The sequence below is a fragment of the Neodiprion fabricii genome, chromosome 1 (assembly GCF_021155785.1).
Source record: "Neodiprion fabricii isolate iyNeoFabr1 chromosome 1, iyNeoFabr1.1, whole genome shotgun sequence".
Classification (NCBI taxonomy): domain Eukaryota; kingdom Metazoa; phylum Arthropoda; class Insecta; order Hymenoptera; family Diprionidae; genus Neodiprion; species Neodiprion fabricii.
Window position 1 is genome coordinate 10,252,557 of NC_060239.1, and position 18,339 is coordinate 10,270,895.

General features: G+C 38.4%; 1 protein-coding gene across 3 annotated transcripts in view; it reads right to left on the reverse strand.

Moving 5' to 3' along the window:
* The window catches only part of LOC124186851 (mannosyl-oligosaccharide 1,2-alpha-mannosidase IA), a 271,893-nt gene that overhangs the window by 5,636 nt on the left and 247,918 nt on the right, over nucleotides 1-18,339 (reverse strand). For all 3 annotated transcript variants that reach the window (XM_046578900.1, XM_046578918.1, XM_046578908.1), the window contains 2 exons: nucleotides 5,407-5,586; nucleotides 3,221-3,434 (listed from right to left, as the gene is read on the reverse strand). In XM_046578900.1, coding sequence (XP_046434856.1) covers nucleotides 3,221-3,434; nucleotides 5,407-5,586 — 394 coding nt within the window. The remainder of the gene's footprint in view (nucleotides 1-3,220; nucleotides 3,435-5,406; nucleotides 5,587-18,339) is intronic.

Below are 18,339 nucleotides of genomic sequence, written 5' to 3' on the forward strand. Positions count from 1 at the left end.
CAACAAATATCAAAAATGTTCCTTCGTGTCACTGGAGAATTTATTTTTAATTTTACAAATTCTTGGCCATGTTTTAAGTTTCCGAGAAAATCTTCGTGTAATCTGATATATTTTGAAAACCGTTTTTGCCAAGTTTCGTGTTATTCGTAAAATATGATACCAGCAATACGTCGATTTCGCGGATAAAGCGAGAAACTTTTCGACAACGAATAAAATAAAATGTCCAAGAACACAGTTTTTCGTACATTTGTTATTTTGAAATATACCTAGTTCGCTGTTACGTAAATCATCCTCGGGATAAATCGACACGTTTGAAACGCATAACCCGATTACGAGCAATAATAACACCTGTGTTTGCATAACACCGGACGGTTACCTGCGGGTAACATTTGTGAAACAGCTACCAGCCTTGCGGAACGATAAATAACGACGTTATTATAGTAAATTGTTATTGCTAATTTATTCAGCTATCAAAATAACGTAAAAATGTACGAGCTGGCTTAATACGTGTCGAAGCTTTCGGGTTCTTATACCCTCGGCGATGATCTTGGCGTTCGGCTTGGTCGAAAATACGCTGCTGCACGAGAGGAACGGTGTACTCTATAATTTAACTCGATACTTTGAAAAGCGACACGCGTTTAACGCTTGCAGTTAATTTTTATGACGTAAAAACCATCATCGCAACAGATTTATTCACCTTTATATTTTTTCAGCCATCAGACAAGCTAATAAACACCTAATTGAGTAATTGAATGATTTTTCCTTACGTCTCGTATCGAATTTCATTTTCTCCAATATCATTGTTATCGTTCAAGCAATCTGTTCACTTCTTTGTTTCTTATAAATGTACATTTCAATATTATACCGTAGTTTTAAATTTCAATTTATAATCCATGAATTTATCAATATAATTATTGTGTACATTTACGCGGGAAAATCTGCACTTATTATTCTTTTACACTAATATGAAGTTCAGAAATTAAAATCTAAGTTTGAGCAAAAATGTTCCTATCATTCACTGGTCTATGGAAAAAAAAAATACTGTTGCAGTCGATGCTGTAACGTGTAATTTATATTTTTCAGCCAACCGGTGAATGATGTTATTCTTCCTTTGTAATTACCATTTCAAATACTTCGCGAGGATGAAATTAGTCACGTTACTTTAACGATGCTTGTTTAGGATAAATCCTCACTGCGCACCCTTAAACAAATCAACCATCAAATTGTAAAAAGCCAACTTCTTGAAAATTGTTCAGAAATTGCACGAACTTTCATGCTTCAACTTTGTCGTTGAATTTATTTTAGAGTATATCTACATCTGCGGAAGTAAATGGTACGATTGTCGCGTAAGTGTCTGTGCGACACAGCTGCGAAGTCAAATGTACGATAAGGAGTTATCTGACAATAGGAATGTGGAATATGGATGTAACTGTGTATTAAATAACGTCTTATTGTCGTTGCGATCATTTATCACGATCACCAGCTGCTCCCCAAGGCTCCTCGAGGCTAAATTTTCCTCGCATCCTTTTGTCAACCCTCGCGCCTTTCCTTCGAGACGTATAAAGGTGGATCGGGCAACTCCGTCACTTTTTCACCACCCCGACAATGTTACATTATACAAAAGTTAGGGAGGAATTGCCTCAATGCCTAGTTCAGGAATTGACAAACTCCGCGGTTCAGAATTGAAACTCACCCTCGGTCAGAGGTCGATGCCTGTCGGGGACCGGATGCCCCGCTTTTCCGATGTTTAGCATCCAAAGCCTCAAAATGTCTTCGCTCATCCGATCCCACATCGAGGGACTTTACACGCGTTTCCCAGTCGTTTCACTTTTTTCGTAAAGTATTATAATCCAACAAACAAGGTCGAGTCTCCACATTCAAACCCTGCGTTTCGACACGATCTTTCAATTGCACCGCATTTTCTTGCAATTCCAATAATATTCAAACCGTTATTACGTACAACGACACATAACGTACTAGAATCTCATAGTATAAACCATAACAAAGGGAAATTTATAAATACATCGAAATACGTTCAATTATACTGGCATATACCAATATGTGAAGTATCGAATTTTTTCGTTGCTTTGATTCATCATTCGTAAAAAATCCGAACCATTATTCAACCGAATAACGACTTCATCCACTCGAATTAATCACTCGATAACCGTCCGCCTGGTTTTTTTTGGTATCGAAAAACCCCGTGATGCAAATCTCTGCCAAATTACACATAACGCGATACTTGTTACGTCCTTGTACTTTCGCCTTGTTATATTCGGCAAAGCGATGGAATTTCGTGTTCTGGGCGATATACACCTTTTTATTTATTTTTTATACCGCGGTAGACATTTCGCCCCGATTTCATGGGCAGGAAACTCATCCGCGGGGCGATTCTCGAACACTTTTAAACAATGTAACGAATACTCCGAGCAGATGGATTCAGTTTCCTCGGTACGACGGATTAAAAATCTATTTACCGAGAAGCCGGAAAGATTTATTAAATGAAATTACAGTAATAAAGAGGTATATTTATAGGAGCTGAGGGCTCGCCGAGGCTCTTCGGCGTTTATCTCCGCTGCCCACTTCTCACGTTACATTCAGCCAGACTATTTTTCCTCACCGTTATTACTGTAATCCAGCTTCAATTTTTTAAAACAATCTGCACAGCGTCTCACGAGCGTCGTTTCTCCTTCGCTTTGCGGGGCAATAATAAACGTTAATGTGTACTTCACTTTGTAAAATTCTCGATTACAAGTCTCGCTTCTTCTGGTACCCTCTCCTCCTCGGCGATTCCGATAAAAGCTATTAACTGGTACGTATAACAATTTCCAAGGATGAAGGATAATTTACAAGACACGCTGATTATATTTTGGATCAGAAACCAGGGTGATAGATTGGAAGGATTGAATTATTCCAACTCCTGTTCCTGCAGGACACCATTAAAGTAACTTCTAGCCTAACCGGGAACGTGGAAATTGGTTGTCCAGAATCATGCGATCCAATCATAAGCTCTGGCTTCTGGCACTCGCCACTCTTGTAAAAGGTTGCACAGCGGCTGAAACAATTACTTTATCGATCCGAAGTCGCGCGGAGAACCTTCAAACTTTTGCCAATAATGGAAGAATGGTATCCAAGTTTCTTCTTCTCGAAAAATGACTAAACAATAGGGGAATTGGAGAACATCGAACGTTAGGCTTTATGCCTTGATTTTATTACTTACGCTGTCCCCATTTTCCAGTCTTGGGATTAATGTAATTCGGATAAAGACCCTTGGGTTTGTTCTGGTTCTTCAGCACCGTTCGTACCCTCCTGACCTTTTCCTTGTATATTGGATTGCCGGTGACGTCGCTGAGGTATGTAAACTCCAGATCCATCGTACCGATTTCCGACAAGATACTGCAACCACTGCTGGCCCAGGCGTAATTTTTGCTGACCTGAAATACAACGTTTTATCAACGGCGTCTCGGTCTCAAGTACGTTAACCCTTCGAGTCACAATTTCGATAGCAGATTTGTAATCAGCGACCCCAAAAACTTATAATTTATGTCAGACATGTCTATGTGTAAAGAGGTAACTTTCTCGGCAAAGAATTATTCCTTCAATTTTCACGATTTTTTTCAATCAATTTCCTTCTAACAATAATAATTTAAATCGTATCGCAATATTTACTATCGAGTATTGAAAACCTATTGGTATAGTATCAGAAATAGCAAAAAAACCGAATGTTGAAAAATTTTCTAAATATACAAAAAATGGATGTAAAATAGATGGTAAGAATACTTATCACTATGACTCAAAGGGTTAAACAATAATTTATGGCTATACTCGATTCAAGTGGGATCGTAATCTGCATCAGCAATCAAAATAGATATCGAGGTTGTGCTATTTGCAGGAACGATTAGACGGATTATCGACTCAGGAAATGATTTTTAATCGATGCAATCAGGATCAAGATTACGATATTGCACGGTTATCATTATTACATAATACGTATGATACATTAATTTGATAGTTATAGTAAACGCTGTGAGGGTGGTAAATGTTGTATAATCTGTTTAGGGGCATATGAAATGGATCTATTTTCCACGCGCATCGTTAGACGTCTATACCGGGACAATCTCTTGGAACTTGAAAATCAACCGCGCATGTGCCAAATAATCCAATCTCATTGGTCGGCGAAATCTTCCCACAATAATATTTTTATACTTTAAACACGATGCATGTTCTGATATGATATGATAAAAACTCAATACCGTCATTTATTGCAGAGAAAAATAAAAATAAACAGTTTTAAATTGCATTTCAGAAGTGAACACTAACTGCAAGCGAATCTACTTTTCGATCTATATTTTTATTACCAAGGCAAATAAAGTCTCAATTATGAATCATTTTCAGCTGTGTGATCAAATGGATTGTCAAAGTTTCTACAAGGCCATTTTCCCCAATAATACGACAGAACGTGACATATAACTGGAGCATTCGTCGTCTTCGCCGAAGCTTAATTCTCGACAAAAATCGATCGACGGCCGGGTTGATGTTTGTCAAAGAGAGGAAAAAGTACACAGGCGGCATATTGCGGAACAAATATATCGCGTAATTATATTTGTCCACCTTTACTCGTTAAGGACACCTGCCCGAGGAACTCGGACTTGGAACTTCTGCCACGTCATTCCAAGATAAACTATAACGACCATGTAAGTACGGAAAAGTTCGAAAAGTCGGGCTATCGTGTACCCTAAAACTTTATCCGAGTCAACTTTCTCTGACATATTATATCGCGCGACGTTCTTTCGCTCATAATTTTTCTTCAACAACTCTAATATCTCCATGCACACGAAGAAATCGTTCAACCTCCTTAATTATCGCTGAAAAGTTCACGTTACTCCAGGAGAGAAGAAGTAAAAAATCAAAGTGAAAGGACTCCGCCGAATCCTTGTGGCAATTGGCTCGCGGACGAATTGACTGGATTTTCGGTAAGTTATCCAAAGTACATATCATGCCGATCAAAAGTTCACACGGACACAAGTCCCAAAAATCAGTTTCTGAGATACAGGCTTTGCAAGGATGGGAAATGGTCTTTTCGTTATCTACGGATCACGCGATTTTTACAGATTAAAAAGCTTCAAGGGTAACTTGACATCAAATAACATATGTCGCCGTAACATACTGAAAATCCGGCCAATTCTATCGATAGTCTCTCACACGTTTGCGAGATTTTGTAACCAACGTCGCTGTTATTGTTAAAAGATGAAAAAATAATTGTCAGCTGCAGTTACAGCGGTTGAAAAATGGCGTGGGAAAAACGAGGATGATATTGAAAATGGAGAGGAAGGTGAAAAATTGGCGACGGTATTTTTCAGTGAAACATGCGGATAATTGGATTGAAAATTGGAACTCGGCGCTCACCCCGGTACGAAGATTTATAAGCGAGTGAGGAATTCCAGTTTCAGTCTCGAAGGCAGGAAGTAGACGTTCACCGAGTTGCGCGGCCTTGTCACGGAACATGACATCGCCGGTGAGAGCGTAGCAGGAGAGAAGACTGGCCATGAACCGGATGTTGGTCTCGAAGACGGAAACCTCGTTGTTCTGCAAAAAGATGAAGAAACAAAAAAAAAAAAAAAAAAGTTAGAAAAATGGTCAGAAATCATTATTGCCATTCACATGCAGGCAAATTATCTGGAAATTATCCTCTCGACGTCGGACTGAAGGTGGAATTTGTTTCTATAGCCGGTGAATTCGGACAAATAAATAGTTCGAACCGACTTCAGCGGATTCTTTTTATACGAACAACCGTGTATGGAAGCTTGTTTCGGAATTGAAGATATTCATGGAAATGATATTTCTTTTCGGCTTTGATCTCCGCGCCCTGAGCTGCGATTCGCGTGACCCAAACTGTGCCACGTTTTACCAACGTTTCAGCAAAGACGCCGGACACGCGGTCTCGGCGTACAATCAAAGAAATATTAACTCGCACCGCTCGATTTCATCAAATTGGTGTAATCGTCGGTCGTCCGTCGAAAGCTTTCATGATTTGTGCGGTTTTCGAAATGGTTTGGAAAGCCACTGGTTAAACTGTGGGACTTGTGAAACGTGCTTCGCGAAATTTGCTAATTCTTACCGCTAATTAGCTTTTTTTTCCTTTTCAAATTTTTGCTTCATATTTAGTTCAAACGTTCCGAGTCAAAAGTCAGGCAGATAGACAAAACCTGTGCAAATCTGAATATTAATAATTTTGAGAAAGGTTTTTTTTTTTTATAATTTAAAAAGGGTTCCAATAATTTTACTTCTGGGATCTCGTATAACTCTAAATTTTTTCGTTTAAAATTAGGCTGTTTTTTTCCCTGGGTCACTTTGGAATAATTGAAATTTTAACAGTAGCTTCGCAGATACGCCGACACAACGCGATTAAAATCGTTTGGTTTATGGACGCATGTATAATGTACCAAGCTCGCAGCGGCAACAGGCGTTGTTTACCCTTTTAGTAATAACACAAATGGAACTTGCGCTGTTTACCTAATCACCAGTTTGTTAATCGAAGCCAAGCCCCACAGCCGAAAGCTACAGGTAGCTAAATAGCGATGTGGTGGCAAGTTTTGTTCTTTTTCACACACACATTGTTCGTAACACGTGAGAATTTGATAGGAGTTACGAGTACATAAAATAAAATCTTTGTACCGTATCGGCAATTTAATGTTATTGGAATTAAAAAACTTGAAACGTACGGAGAAAATTGTTTTTTTTTTTCAAATCAAAATTCATTCGCCCTGTTATTAACTGTAATAAAATACCCTCTTATGTGAATGAAGACGAGACATTTTAGATTCTCATTATTTAGTCAGAAAAAAATGAATGCGATATATTTAAATCCATATTAGTAAATCTGACAATTAATTAAGGTCTTGGAGATCGAGAATAGAAATGACGAGTATATTAGTATAAAATAATATCGTAGCAACGAGATTTGCTTTGAGAAGCAGGCGTTTGCAATTTCGCCTGAAAAGGTTTATAGGGTAATATTTTGTGTAGGTGTAATCAGTAGAAGTGCCAAAAGGTATTTGCGCAATCCGAGTGAAGAGCAAAAAGGTCGAAAGCTCGAAAGTCTGAAATCGGGAGATATCGAGATTCGTACCCAGCAAGGAGTTATTAACAACTTCGCATTCGGTGTATTGAATCAAGAACTCAGCGAGCTTGAGCTTTCAAAGTACATACGTATATCCATCATGGTTGTTACCTCAAAGCGAAACACCTTTAAACTTCGTCGATGGACGGGATGTTTACGAGTAAATATCATCTCAGTAATTAATAATATACTCGAGTACATTCAGAGTGTAAGGATTCGCCTCCTGAGGGTAAATTAACACAAGCAACTCTCTCTTTGATTGTTTAAGACTTTGAGCCCCTCTTATTCGGCCCTTTTATGTTTACTAGGACGAGCTAAATGAACAAGATTCCTAACGTGCAGCGCAGGGATGATATTTAACATTACATTGTTACATTATACGTCGAAAGTAAACTGAGATAAATAACCGCGATATATTTGCATTATTTAATAATAATAATAATAATAAACAGATGTTTAAACTTTGGTTTTCCGTTTCGTTTTTAGGACAACGTGAGAAAAAAATAATGTTTCGAATTACTTTCGTGTACAATTTATGAGCTGTGAGTCAAAAAGTCAGGTTTTAATACGTCGATTGATTATTGATATTTTAACCATATATAATTATGTTGAATTGTTGTTCATGTATTGTTGAAATTTTTATTTTGTCATTGCTTATGGAAAGTTAAATATTTCATAATCCTTCCTGAATTTATACTCACCTGCTCGAAAATTTCACGAGGGTGGGAAATGAAGAGGAAAGAATATTCGTGTCAACTCCGTCATTAATCTAACGGACGGAATTTTACCCTCGTTGATCACCCCGCAATTGCGTATTTTGAACAAGACGGTTCGAGTTTATCAAGTTGTACAAATTCCTCAGCAAATCACGATTCTCGCGGGGCTCATTAACCGCGCTTCGCTCGTTTAGTGCCATTCTGTCTTTGACGGTTTGACGGCTGTTTCTGCCGCTGCTATTCGTCTCTCACTCTAAATTTCTCTCTTCCTCCCTTCTTTCCTATCCTCGGAACAGTTCCGTAAGATCGACTATCTTCACATGCGGCAACTTGCAAACTAATTAGTAATGGATAAGTACGTTAGTAATTATCAAGACCCATAACGTGAAGCGTGTTCGTATAATTATCGCGCTGCTCTGAAGCCCGAAATTTCCATCCGTGGAGGGGAAACTCCCTCAGAGTATGAGGTAATTAAAATTTACGTCAAATATCAGAGCAATCTACTAACAATACGGAATAAGCGCAGCGGCTTTAATCCTCAAAATTCTTATGAAATTGTAAAGAGCAAAGCTCGAAGCGGAGCTGGGTCAGAGTTGAAATTCCGAATTTTTTGGTGCTGAAACTTAAAAGTGCCTGAAGAAATCAAACCGCGAAGAAACATCAAAGTTTCAAATGGTCCGAAACCCGATGCTCGAAGTTCCGACTGGTCAAAGTTCCGGAAATGAGACAATTAGAAAATCCGAAACATCGAAATTCCGAATGATCGAAGATTTTCAGTTCCGTGAATTTCTCGCTTGGTAAAATTCCACCACTTCGATCTTTCTTTGTTTTGGATTATTGACATGTTTGACGTTTGGAATCCTGGTCATTCCGATTGTTCACACCAAATCGTTGAGAAAACAACGCTGTGTGATTATATTTTAATTTACGGAATTTCATTCCATCGAAACTTAATTTTTTCGTATTTCGCCGTATCTGAACTTTCCCGTATTGTAAGTTGGATTTCCGAAATCTAACATTTCGAAACTTCGTTGTTTCTTCAAAGTTTGATTTCTTTACCTCAACTTTCCTAACCAAACAATTCGGAATAAGTCGCTTTCGGAACTTTTTAAATTCGGAACATCGACCCCACTGCGCTGAGCTTTCCGCGCTTGTTGGAACGAGAGAAAAATATATTCATAAAAATTTGTAATTTCGCGCTAAAAATTGACCCCTCGACTCTGTGATACCACGCTCGTCGAGTGTATCTCGAGGCTGTTCGCAGCAGGATGCGAGTTTCGCAGTCATAAATAGCCGCAGCAATCTGCCGCATCTTGGAGTCGACCGGCACACATCCGACGTGAAAATTGCAAAATATGGCCAACTTCACCTGTTGTAATGGCTGCTATTTATCCTAATACACGAGCGCTTCATCGGCCCGCCAGCTTTCGATGTGTGCACGCACACAGGATTTACACACTTGCGCTATCTCTCACGCGAGTTTTGCTTTCGCCCTTTCGGAAGCCGCGTCTTTTGATACGCGTGCGTACCGCAAAATGCTCGATGCAATTTTTCGTATTTTTTATTTTACGTTCATTTTTCATTTACCCTTTTGTTTCTTTATACCTACGCGTATCTTTTCTTCGCCGCTACGCAATCTCGGGTTCGCTAAAAATTTTACCCGCAAGCGACGCGAGCGTGTCGAGTACGTCGAAATGGGAAAGAGAAGAGAGAGTATTATACCTGCTTAACATTGGTGCAGGTTGGCGGATAATTGCACCCACTTCCCAGTGCCTGCGAAAGGCAGTCCGCTCTGTCATCAATCTTACGATTCTTGGCATGCCGGCCAATTCTCTGACGGAGGATTTTAATTTATTGTTATCTCAAGACCTACGGTGAGTTGTGAGAAATCGGGGGATAAGCCATGGTCTCGGTATATTCACAGCACGCTTCATTCATCCATTCATTCATTCGTTCCCACAATGACGCGTTACATCGTTGTACGAATTTTACCGATACATTGAAACGATTTCTCAATTTGGTGATTCTTTGTTGTTATAAATTGGAAGAAAATTTTACGATATTTCTTTGAGAGTTTTTTTTTTTTTTTTTTTTAAGATAGTTTGTTACCTTACAGTCAAGACAGAGAACTTGGCATTCGAAATCAGATGGAACGTGGTTATTATTAAAATTTCATTTATGTGTGCAGGTATACAAGGTCAATCGAAGCCTTCGAAATTAGAAATATCTCACGTGCCTTCAAAGATTTTCAAATAATTCGAAAGGATTCTTGAACAAGGTTTCACAGTATTTTATACGATATCAGGATACCTCAAGGGATTCCATGATTTGTCCAAATATTTCTTGGATTTGAAAAGGATTCTGAGACGGTAAGAGTTTCAGTTAACTGGGAAAACTTTTAAAGTTTCTCGAGAAATCACAAAAGTCGACTTTGCTGAGAAATTGACATATTTTCTTTTCTTTGTAACTATGGTCAACATTCGATGATCGATGAACTCTCAGTTTAGTTTGAAAAAGCCTAAACTAACCGTACGTCATTCTACGGATTGAAAACCGAACCACATTATTCAAGAAAATGAGACGCGACCTCCGATTCTTCAAAAGTTTTCACAACATTTTCTGACCAAGACTGAGATTTTCATCGAGTAAAAAATTTCAAATGCGCATAGTTGCCGAATCGCCGTCTAATTGATGTAATCCTGAGCACAGCTGTCAAGAAATTTGCGGTCGATCTATGTCGAAGCGTTTGATCTAAAGTACGATCGATTCGAAAAGGGGATGAAAGGGGTCCTAAGTGAGTACAGCGATAAATGCTGGATTGAAACTCCCACTTGGCGTCTTTCCTCGTCATGAGAGCATCAAACACGACATAAGGTATGGATGAGCCTCTTAGCTCAACAGCCTCGTGAAGTTGAGGCGCGAGATGGATGTAAGGCGGGTTGCTCAACTCGTCAATTTTCCCTTTACACTACGTGTACACCTAAATTGTGTAACGGCGAGGCAACAACACTTACCGCGAAGTCGGGTACTCGACGCGTTACATCACACATGCTTCTGTTCAAAACTTGAGAAAGTGAGTGCGGATGCCAAAGCGTGTGTACGATACGTGTCCAGGTCACGCGGTGTCCTTAATTTAATTTTGAAACGCAAAATCAGTTTGTGAGATTTACTCTGATTTTTTAGTTAAACAAGGCTTTAACGTCAATTTATTCTTTCACAAGCATTAAATTTTCGCAACAGTTGCAAGAAAATGTAGCAACAGTGATCGTAATGAGAAAGAACGGTAACGGATACTAGACTTTCCGGTAACAGCTAGGAAACTAATTTTCATTTGCTACCTAGAACTATATTTTTCGACTGTGGTAAAAAATGAAAATAGTTAAGGAATGAGCGGTAACTGGAACTAAAAATTTCTCTCAGCGTAAAACTCGACGTATTTTCTACACCTTTTATATATACGCTGAGGAACGAAGTTGCATTGATCGAGAAGTGGAAAGTTTATATGCGAAGCCATAACGCTTGGGCTGTGCATCTATGAACGAAACTTTTCTGTCGTTTCGAGAAGACAAACAAGACGTTCAAGTGACGGAGGACGAATTGAGCGTACATACCAGTAGTAAAAGCCAAAAGATGTTTGCGGACAACTTGCATTTCCACCGAATGCATCGCAGTCGATGTCTGTCTGCATTATTTGTGAAAAAAATTACACTCCAAACTAGATTTTCTAGATTTCCTACACATCCAAGGGGATGCACTTCCCTCGCTGCTGCCTGTTATTTGAAGGGATGAAGTTAACCCGTTGGAGATATTTCGCGGCACGGATCAAAGGGATCGTCGATTTTTACTCGGGCAGCAAATTTTATCACGTCCTATTTTAAGGATTTAGATAAAGGGCGGTACAGTCTGAGAACAAAAGAGTCTCCCTTAGACGGAAGGTTAAAGAAGGATGAACCGAAGGTTTGAACGTTGTGCCGGATGTGAAGAACCTTGAGTTCAATCGACGCAATTATTCCCTTCGCAAGCGATTTCCTTTCATCTTTATAGTTTCATTTTTTAAACCGAGTTCCATTCGATGTCTAAGCTTGAATTACGACGTGCAGCGGCTGCCTATTTAGATTTCAGACTTAGCTAGATGGCTCGATATAGCTGAAAGTTGTTGTTAACACTCATGGTACGTGGTGGAAGTGTATTGCGCACATTTTCATTAAAACTTCTTGGTGAAAACCAAGGTGGTGCCGTTATTGGACGACTTTGCTACAGAATAAATCTTTGCGGTAGCCGCCATGTGGGAAACTAGGAGTTAGTTTGCCTGTTGGTTAACGTGGAAATAGTAGCGGTTTTACGAATTTTTTTTTTTTTTTTTTCTATATCGCTAATTGCAGAGACGGTCTCCCAAGTTACGGAGCGAGCGAAGTTTGTTATGAGTGGAAAAACGAGAGATGGAAAAAATGATTACATAAACATAAGAGTTGGTAAGTCGATGCAGGTTATTCACTGTCGTTTAACCTGTTATTCAAGTATTTAAATGTTTGATTACATTGAATAAGAGCCACAATTTTCTTCGTCTGAAAATTTAACAGGCTTGCATTTCTTTGAACTGATTAATATTTAACTGTGGATCAGATTTGCATTGCATATTCGCGACGAATTGAAAGTGCAAGGTAAATAATGAGACCAGTGACAAAGTTCATTGAAAAAAAGTTATGCAAGAATTATGGGTGGTCGCTGTGTCGATAAATTTTTCACTTGCCACCCCCTAAATCGACTCCATATAATTCAAAGACAATTCCCTAATTTTTTCAAATTTTTATCTCAACTTCTTATTGTGTCCCTCAGGCTTTTTTCCCCATAAGAATAAAATCGGATTTTGTGATCAATTTACACATTTTTTTTTTCTCCGACAATTTTCATGGAAAGCTTTTGTCGAGGATTTTTCACTTTGTCTAAAAACCGCGTGTTAGGTATACTATACTTAAGACGTGATTTTCAGATCTTTCGATTAGAAATCAACTGGAAATAATTGAAAAAGAAAGCTATGAAAAAGAAAAAAACATCCTCGAAACGAGCTAGTTATACTTAACAAATTCCCGTTCGATTCAGATTTTTCCCATGAATAATGGCGGAGAAAAAAAATAAATTGTAAAGTGATCATAAAAACCCCACGCTATTCTTACGGCGAAAAAGAACCTCGCGAGACAGCATAACAAGTTGAGATAAAAGTCTGAAACAATTATTGAATTGTTATTGAATTATTTCGAGTAGTTTTGGCGGCCGGGAAGGAAAAAATTAGTCGACACCCTAAATAAAGACCACCTTAACGTATAACAATATAAGTATTCGAGATAAATTCTTCAAGGTAAGAACCTAACAAATTATTCGGTTCATCGGCAAGGCTAATTCCCACGAATCCATACTTGAATAGAGTGAGAGGAGCGAAAAGAGGGATCAGAGTTTGTATCAAATCCCGAAGGAACTTGAAGCGTGTAGCTAGCAGCGCGGGAGGAGAGCAACTAACCTTAGGAACCCTTCGCCAAGCCTTAGCCAAGGAGAAGGCAGAGCGCTTACCTTCGCACTAAGATAACAAGATCCTATTATTATCGCTCGTTAAAGGGCGTTGCGCGCGACTAACGCCTCTAGATCTACATAGATATAGAATTGCAGAGGTATCGAAGCCATGGCGTTTGAATTTACGCTTATACGCCCTCCTCGTGATGGATCGAAAATTTAATAAAGCAGCAATAACTACCGGGAAAGTATACATGCACTGAGAAAAATTTTATTTGTTATAGTAACTAGTAAAATTCAGTAAATCATACATCGTTAAAAAAAAAACTGTTTGAATATTGTTGGAATTACGAAAAACGAGGTGCGCGTAACCATTTTGCGCTATCGTTGACCCTTTTTTGATAATCGTAACGCTAAATCAGTTTAAAAAGTTCACTTGGTTTTTAAGTTTTAGAGAATATATGTGGAATACGCACAAAAAACAAAAAGAATGTTTCAAAATCTTCGAATATGCGATCATAAACACAAATTATTGTTTTGAGAATTTTTTTTGATGACGTAATTTTATTTTTATGCGAATAAGAACTTGTTAACGAATTTTTTTGTTGGACGCAAAAATCGATTGATTCACAGTGGAATTTTAATTGAGTTAAATAAATTTTTCTCGTTCATGCAAAGCAGATCATTCAATATATAGTTTGATAATCGAGTAAAATCTTTTTGTATCAAAGAAATGCAGAAGAATTATTTTCCAAGTGTATAAAAGTTGAGGGTTTATGGAATTATAACCGGTATAATTATTTTTTGAAATCGACACACCTATCAGCTGAATTTAACCAGACTTGGCGAAATTAAATGGACAAACCTTGATCGGTGTTTTTGAAAATAAAACTCGCGCATAATTCGTTAGAAATGAGTATTTTCAAGCAGAGCGTTGACGAGCAGTATTTTATAAAAGATGGTTGAACTGCGTTTCTCTCGTTTCAGTATAAAGTCGATTATTTTATTTCTAAAAAAAAAACGCGACTCAAAAGAATTTAATCGAATAAGTTCATTGGACTGCACAGCTAGAGCGGTTATAAATATTCCGAAGCGGTACTTCTTAGAATGTTTCTCTACGCTCTCTGTATTATTAGAAAATAAATTTTTCTTATAATTCATGAAGAAGTGGGACGAAACGAGCTTGCAACGGGAGTCTAGAAGCTGCAGAAGCAGAAGGAGAAGGAGGCGGGTAAACTTTTGAGAGGTTGAAATTACGTTGCGAGGCAATAACAAGCTCGCAATAATCGCGGGGAGATTTCGCCAACTTCCGGAAGTCAGAGAGGCGGGGGGAATGAAGAGACCCGTGTTGAATCGCAATAAATGAAAATTGGCGCGGCTCTGTGTGTATGTACATCTTGTAAATTTACACAACTCCAGTCTCTTTACGCAGCTACAAACGAACATCGTCTTCGTCCATAGCCGTAAGCTGCGAAAAGCTAAGCTTTCTCACGACCCTCGAGAAATTTCACAAGAATTTCTATGTATACGGAAAACACAGTACAGCACGAAATTATCACTTGTTGTTAAATCGAGTTTTGTTCTTTACGCCGAAATATAAATTTGTTAATACTTTTCGTTACGTGTAGAAAGTGAACTTTACTTTTTTCACACAAATTTGAAAATTACAGTTACATAATAATAGTAATACACCTTTTTTTTTTTTACTTTCAAACGTACGAAACGAAGTTTTTATTAAATTGTGCTGTTTAAATAAAAATTCGATGAATAAAAAGTGAATTTTTCAGTGCGAAAGAAATTAAAAAGACTCTACGGATATTCGGCACGGATCTCTTTGATTACAGTAGTGATTTTTTTTTTTTTTTGAAACGCAACGAGTTTCAATGCATCAAGAAATCGGGTCAACGAAAAAGTATCGCAGGGTAACGTAACGCTGTCGCAACTATTGTGCATAACAGATGACCGATAGGTAAAAGAAGGAAATAAAGTAATCGGCAACTTTTGTCGGCAGTCCGGTTACTTTCACTATTTCATTAATACAAAACGTGCGGTAGAAAGTATTAAAAGAAACGACTTCCCGCGACGTTATTTTTTCTTTTTTTTCTTACACTTTATTGCAACTACAGTGCTTAGAATTAGTTTTAATTTTTTTTTACACCGAAACTGAAATGCAGAGCTAATTTTTTCTAGCGAGAATCGATCCACGATCACCGTCGGGATATTCGTAATTTTCGTATTTCGGTTTGTTGAACAGGATCTTTGTTTTCTGGACGAGCTGAAATAATACCTTCTCAGTCGACTCATAGATGTCGGATGGTCGTGAGACCGTATTTGCAGATGAATGGGATCCTCGTACAGATGTCGTCACGACTGCGTGGGTGGTTCTGCATCTTATGGAGATCAGGGCCTTCAGCTCTGCCCGTCGAAAGAGGGAGAGAGAGAGAGAGAGAGAGAGGGAGAGAGAGAGAGTAACCGGCCTCTATGGCATCGCTAAGTTATTGCGAAATCCGAGAACTGTCAGCACATAGTTGATCAAATTTTACAATATAAAAATAAAATTCTCTTGGATTTGTTTGAAAGATGAAAATTTATATTTTCTCTCATTTGTATCTAAATTGATCTTTTTTCCGAATGTACCGATGCATGCTCCTCGTCCTTGCTGATTATCAGAACGAATATTTCTCTAAATTTTACATAGCGCATTACGTAACTGCGGTAAAGTGTTGGGAAATTTTTTAAGGAACAACTTAATCGTATTATTCGATGACTCTGATTGTCACTTCGCGAGGTCCACGTTGAGCAGGTAAGAATCAGGCGAGAATATAATAAGGGAAGATAAACGATCAGTCAGACCAACATTCGTGGGTTTAATTGCATGTCTGCGAAGAATGTCAAACGGTGTCTAGACAGGTATGCATAATTATAAAGACAGGATATTCGATTAGAATCCTAATTCAGGATCGTACCTCGTTTAGATTTGGAGATTTGTAGAATAACTGCAGATTAAGCAAATGAAATGTTAAACTAGTGTCTGGATCGGGACGACTTGCACGGAAGACCGATATCCTCGAAATGGTGGGTGAAGGGTTCGAATGGCGAGGGTGAAGGCGATTAAGAATGTAATTCGGCCCGTGAAATTAGTTGGAAAGCGCGGTTGTTCGGAGCGACCGAAGGTAAATATAATAACAGGCCAAATTATCTGACGGTACAAGACGTATTAACAAGGTGCATGTGCCCAACTTGCACACCAGCATTGGCACTGCTAAACTGGGGATAAGCTCTTGCAAAGGTCTAAGTTCGTGCGAGGATGGGGAACTGGGACTTACACTGCAGAGGGGAAACTGTGACGCAAACTTGAAAGTTTCGGAGCAAAGTTTCATGTTGTCACGTCTACCCGTCTATCCACCTACCCTACAACTGATGTACATACCGATGTCAAAGTTCCCAGTCAACCAGTTGTCCCGTTACCCACGATGCTTTACTGTTTGACACCGATTTACCTAGTAAGCGAATTAATTACCAGCTGGGTATACAAACGCCGGAAGTAAACATGTAACACACCTTTCCGAAAATTGGAGGTTGATGATTTCAGGAGTACACTGAGAGAAATTTTTAGTTCCGGTTACCGCTCAGTCTTTAACTATTTTCATTTTTTACCACAATCGAAAAATATAGTTCTACGTAGAAAATGAAAATTAGTTTTCTAGCTGTTACCGGGAAGTCTAGTATCCGTCACTGTTCTTTCTCATTACGATCAGTGTTGCTATATTTTCTTGCAACTGTTGCGAAAATTTAACGCTTGTGGAAGAATAAATTGACGTTAAAGCCTTGTTTAACTAAAAAAGTGGAGTAGATCGAACAAACTGATTTTGCGTTGCAATCGCCAAGAAAGGATCGACGATAGCGCAAAATAGTTACGAGTACCTCGTTTTTCGTAATCCAGCAATATTCGAACAGTTTTTTAACGATACCAGTTGTACTGAATTTTTCTAGTTACCGTAACAAATGAAATTTTTCTCAGTGTAAGGATTGATTGTTTCATAATTTTACGCATCAATAGAGCAGATACACTATCGCGAGGTAAGATCTTGGATGGTTCGTGGTTCGCGAAAACACGTCGATGAAATTTCTCACAGTTTTAGCGGATTGATAATTGAAGTTTCAATTTTTATCTCGCTCTTGAAACAACAACAAAAAGTACAGTCCGTTGCATTTTTGACGATGAATGGAAAAAAAAGAACCACCTTTCCGAATACTCGATCATACAACTCATTTCGAAGTCGATATCTGTTCAAGCACTTTTCACTACGCTCTGTATATTTTAATAATTATTTTCAATTTTTTCAACTCACGGCTGAGAACTTTCAGAATACTTGGGAACGACCGTTGAAATACGTAGAAATGTTTTATATTTCGTTCTACGCGGTTGGCTGGATAAAATATAAAGTAGGTTTGTTCTTCAAATACAGATGGGAGAGCAAAAACTTTCGTTATTTGATTCGGTCAGTCGTGTTGAAACGAAATTGAGTTTTTCCTCTGTTTTTTTTTTGGTGTAGCTGTAGCATCGCAATGCTCTACCACTACGATAATTTCTGGTCAAGATTCTCAACTGTTAAACTGAATCTGTATCTTTTTTGTTTTTACCAGAAAATATAACTTTAAATGGTTTTTGAAATTAAACCTTGAAACGGATATAATATTTAGAAAAAGCTCAGATGTTTGAAGAGGGAGAAATACTGGGTGGTGTATTTTTTTTTTTTTTTTTTGTGTCGGGACGAAGATAAGATTGCACTTCAATTTCAACCCCGACAAAAATGAGACAGCCAATTTACGAGGCGTATCAATCATATCAGAATTTTAGCTCTCAAAGCGGATTAGAAAAGCCAGAAATTGCAGACGGATCGAACTTTTGCCCTCTGATGATCGGCTGATAATTGTACGAAATATCCGAACAGATTATACGCGGAACGCGGATAAGCTGAGCAAAAATCCGGCGGC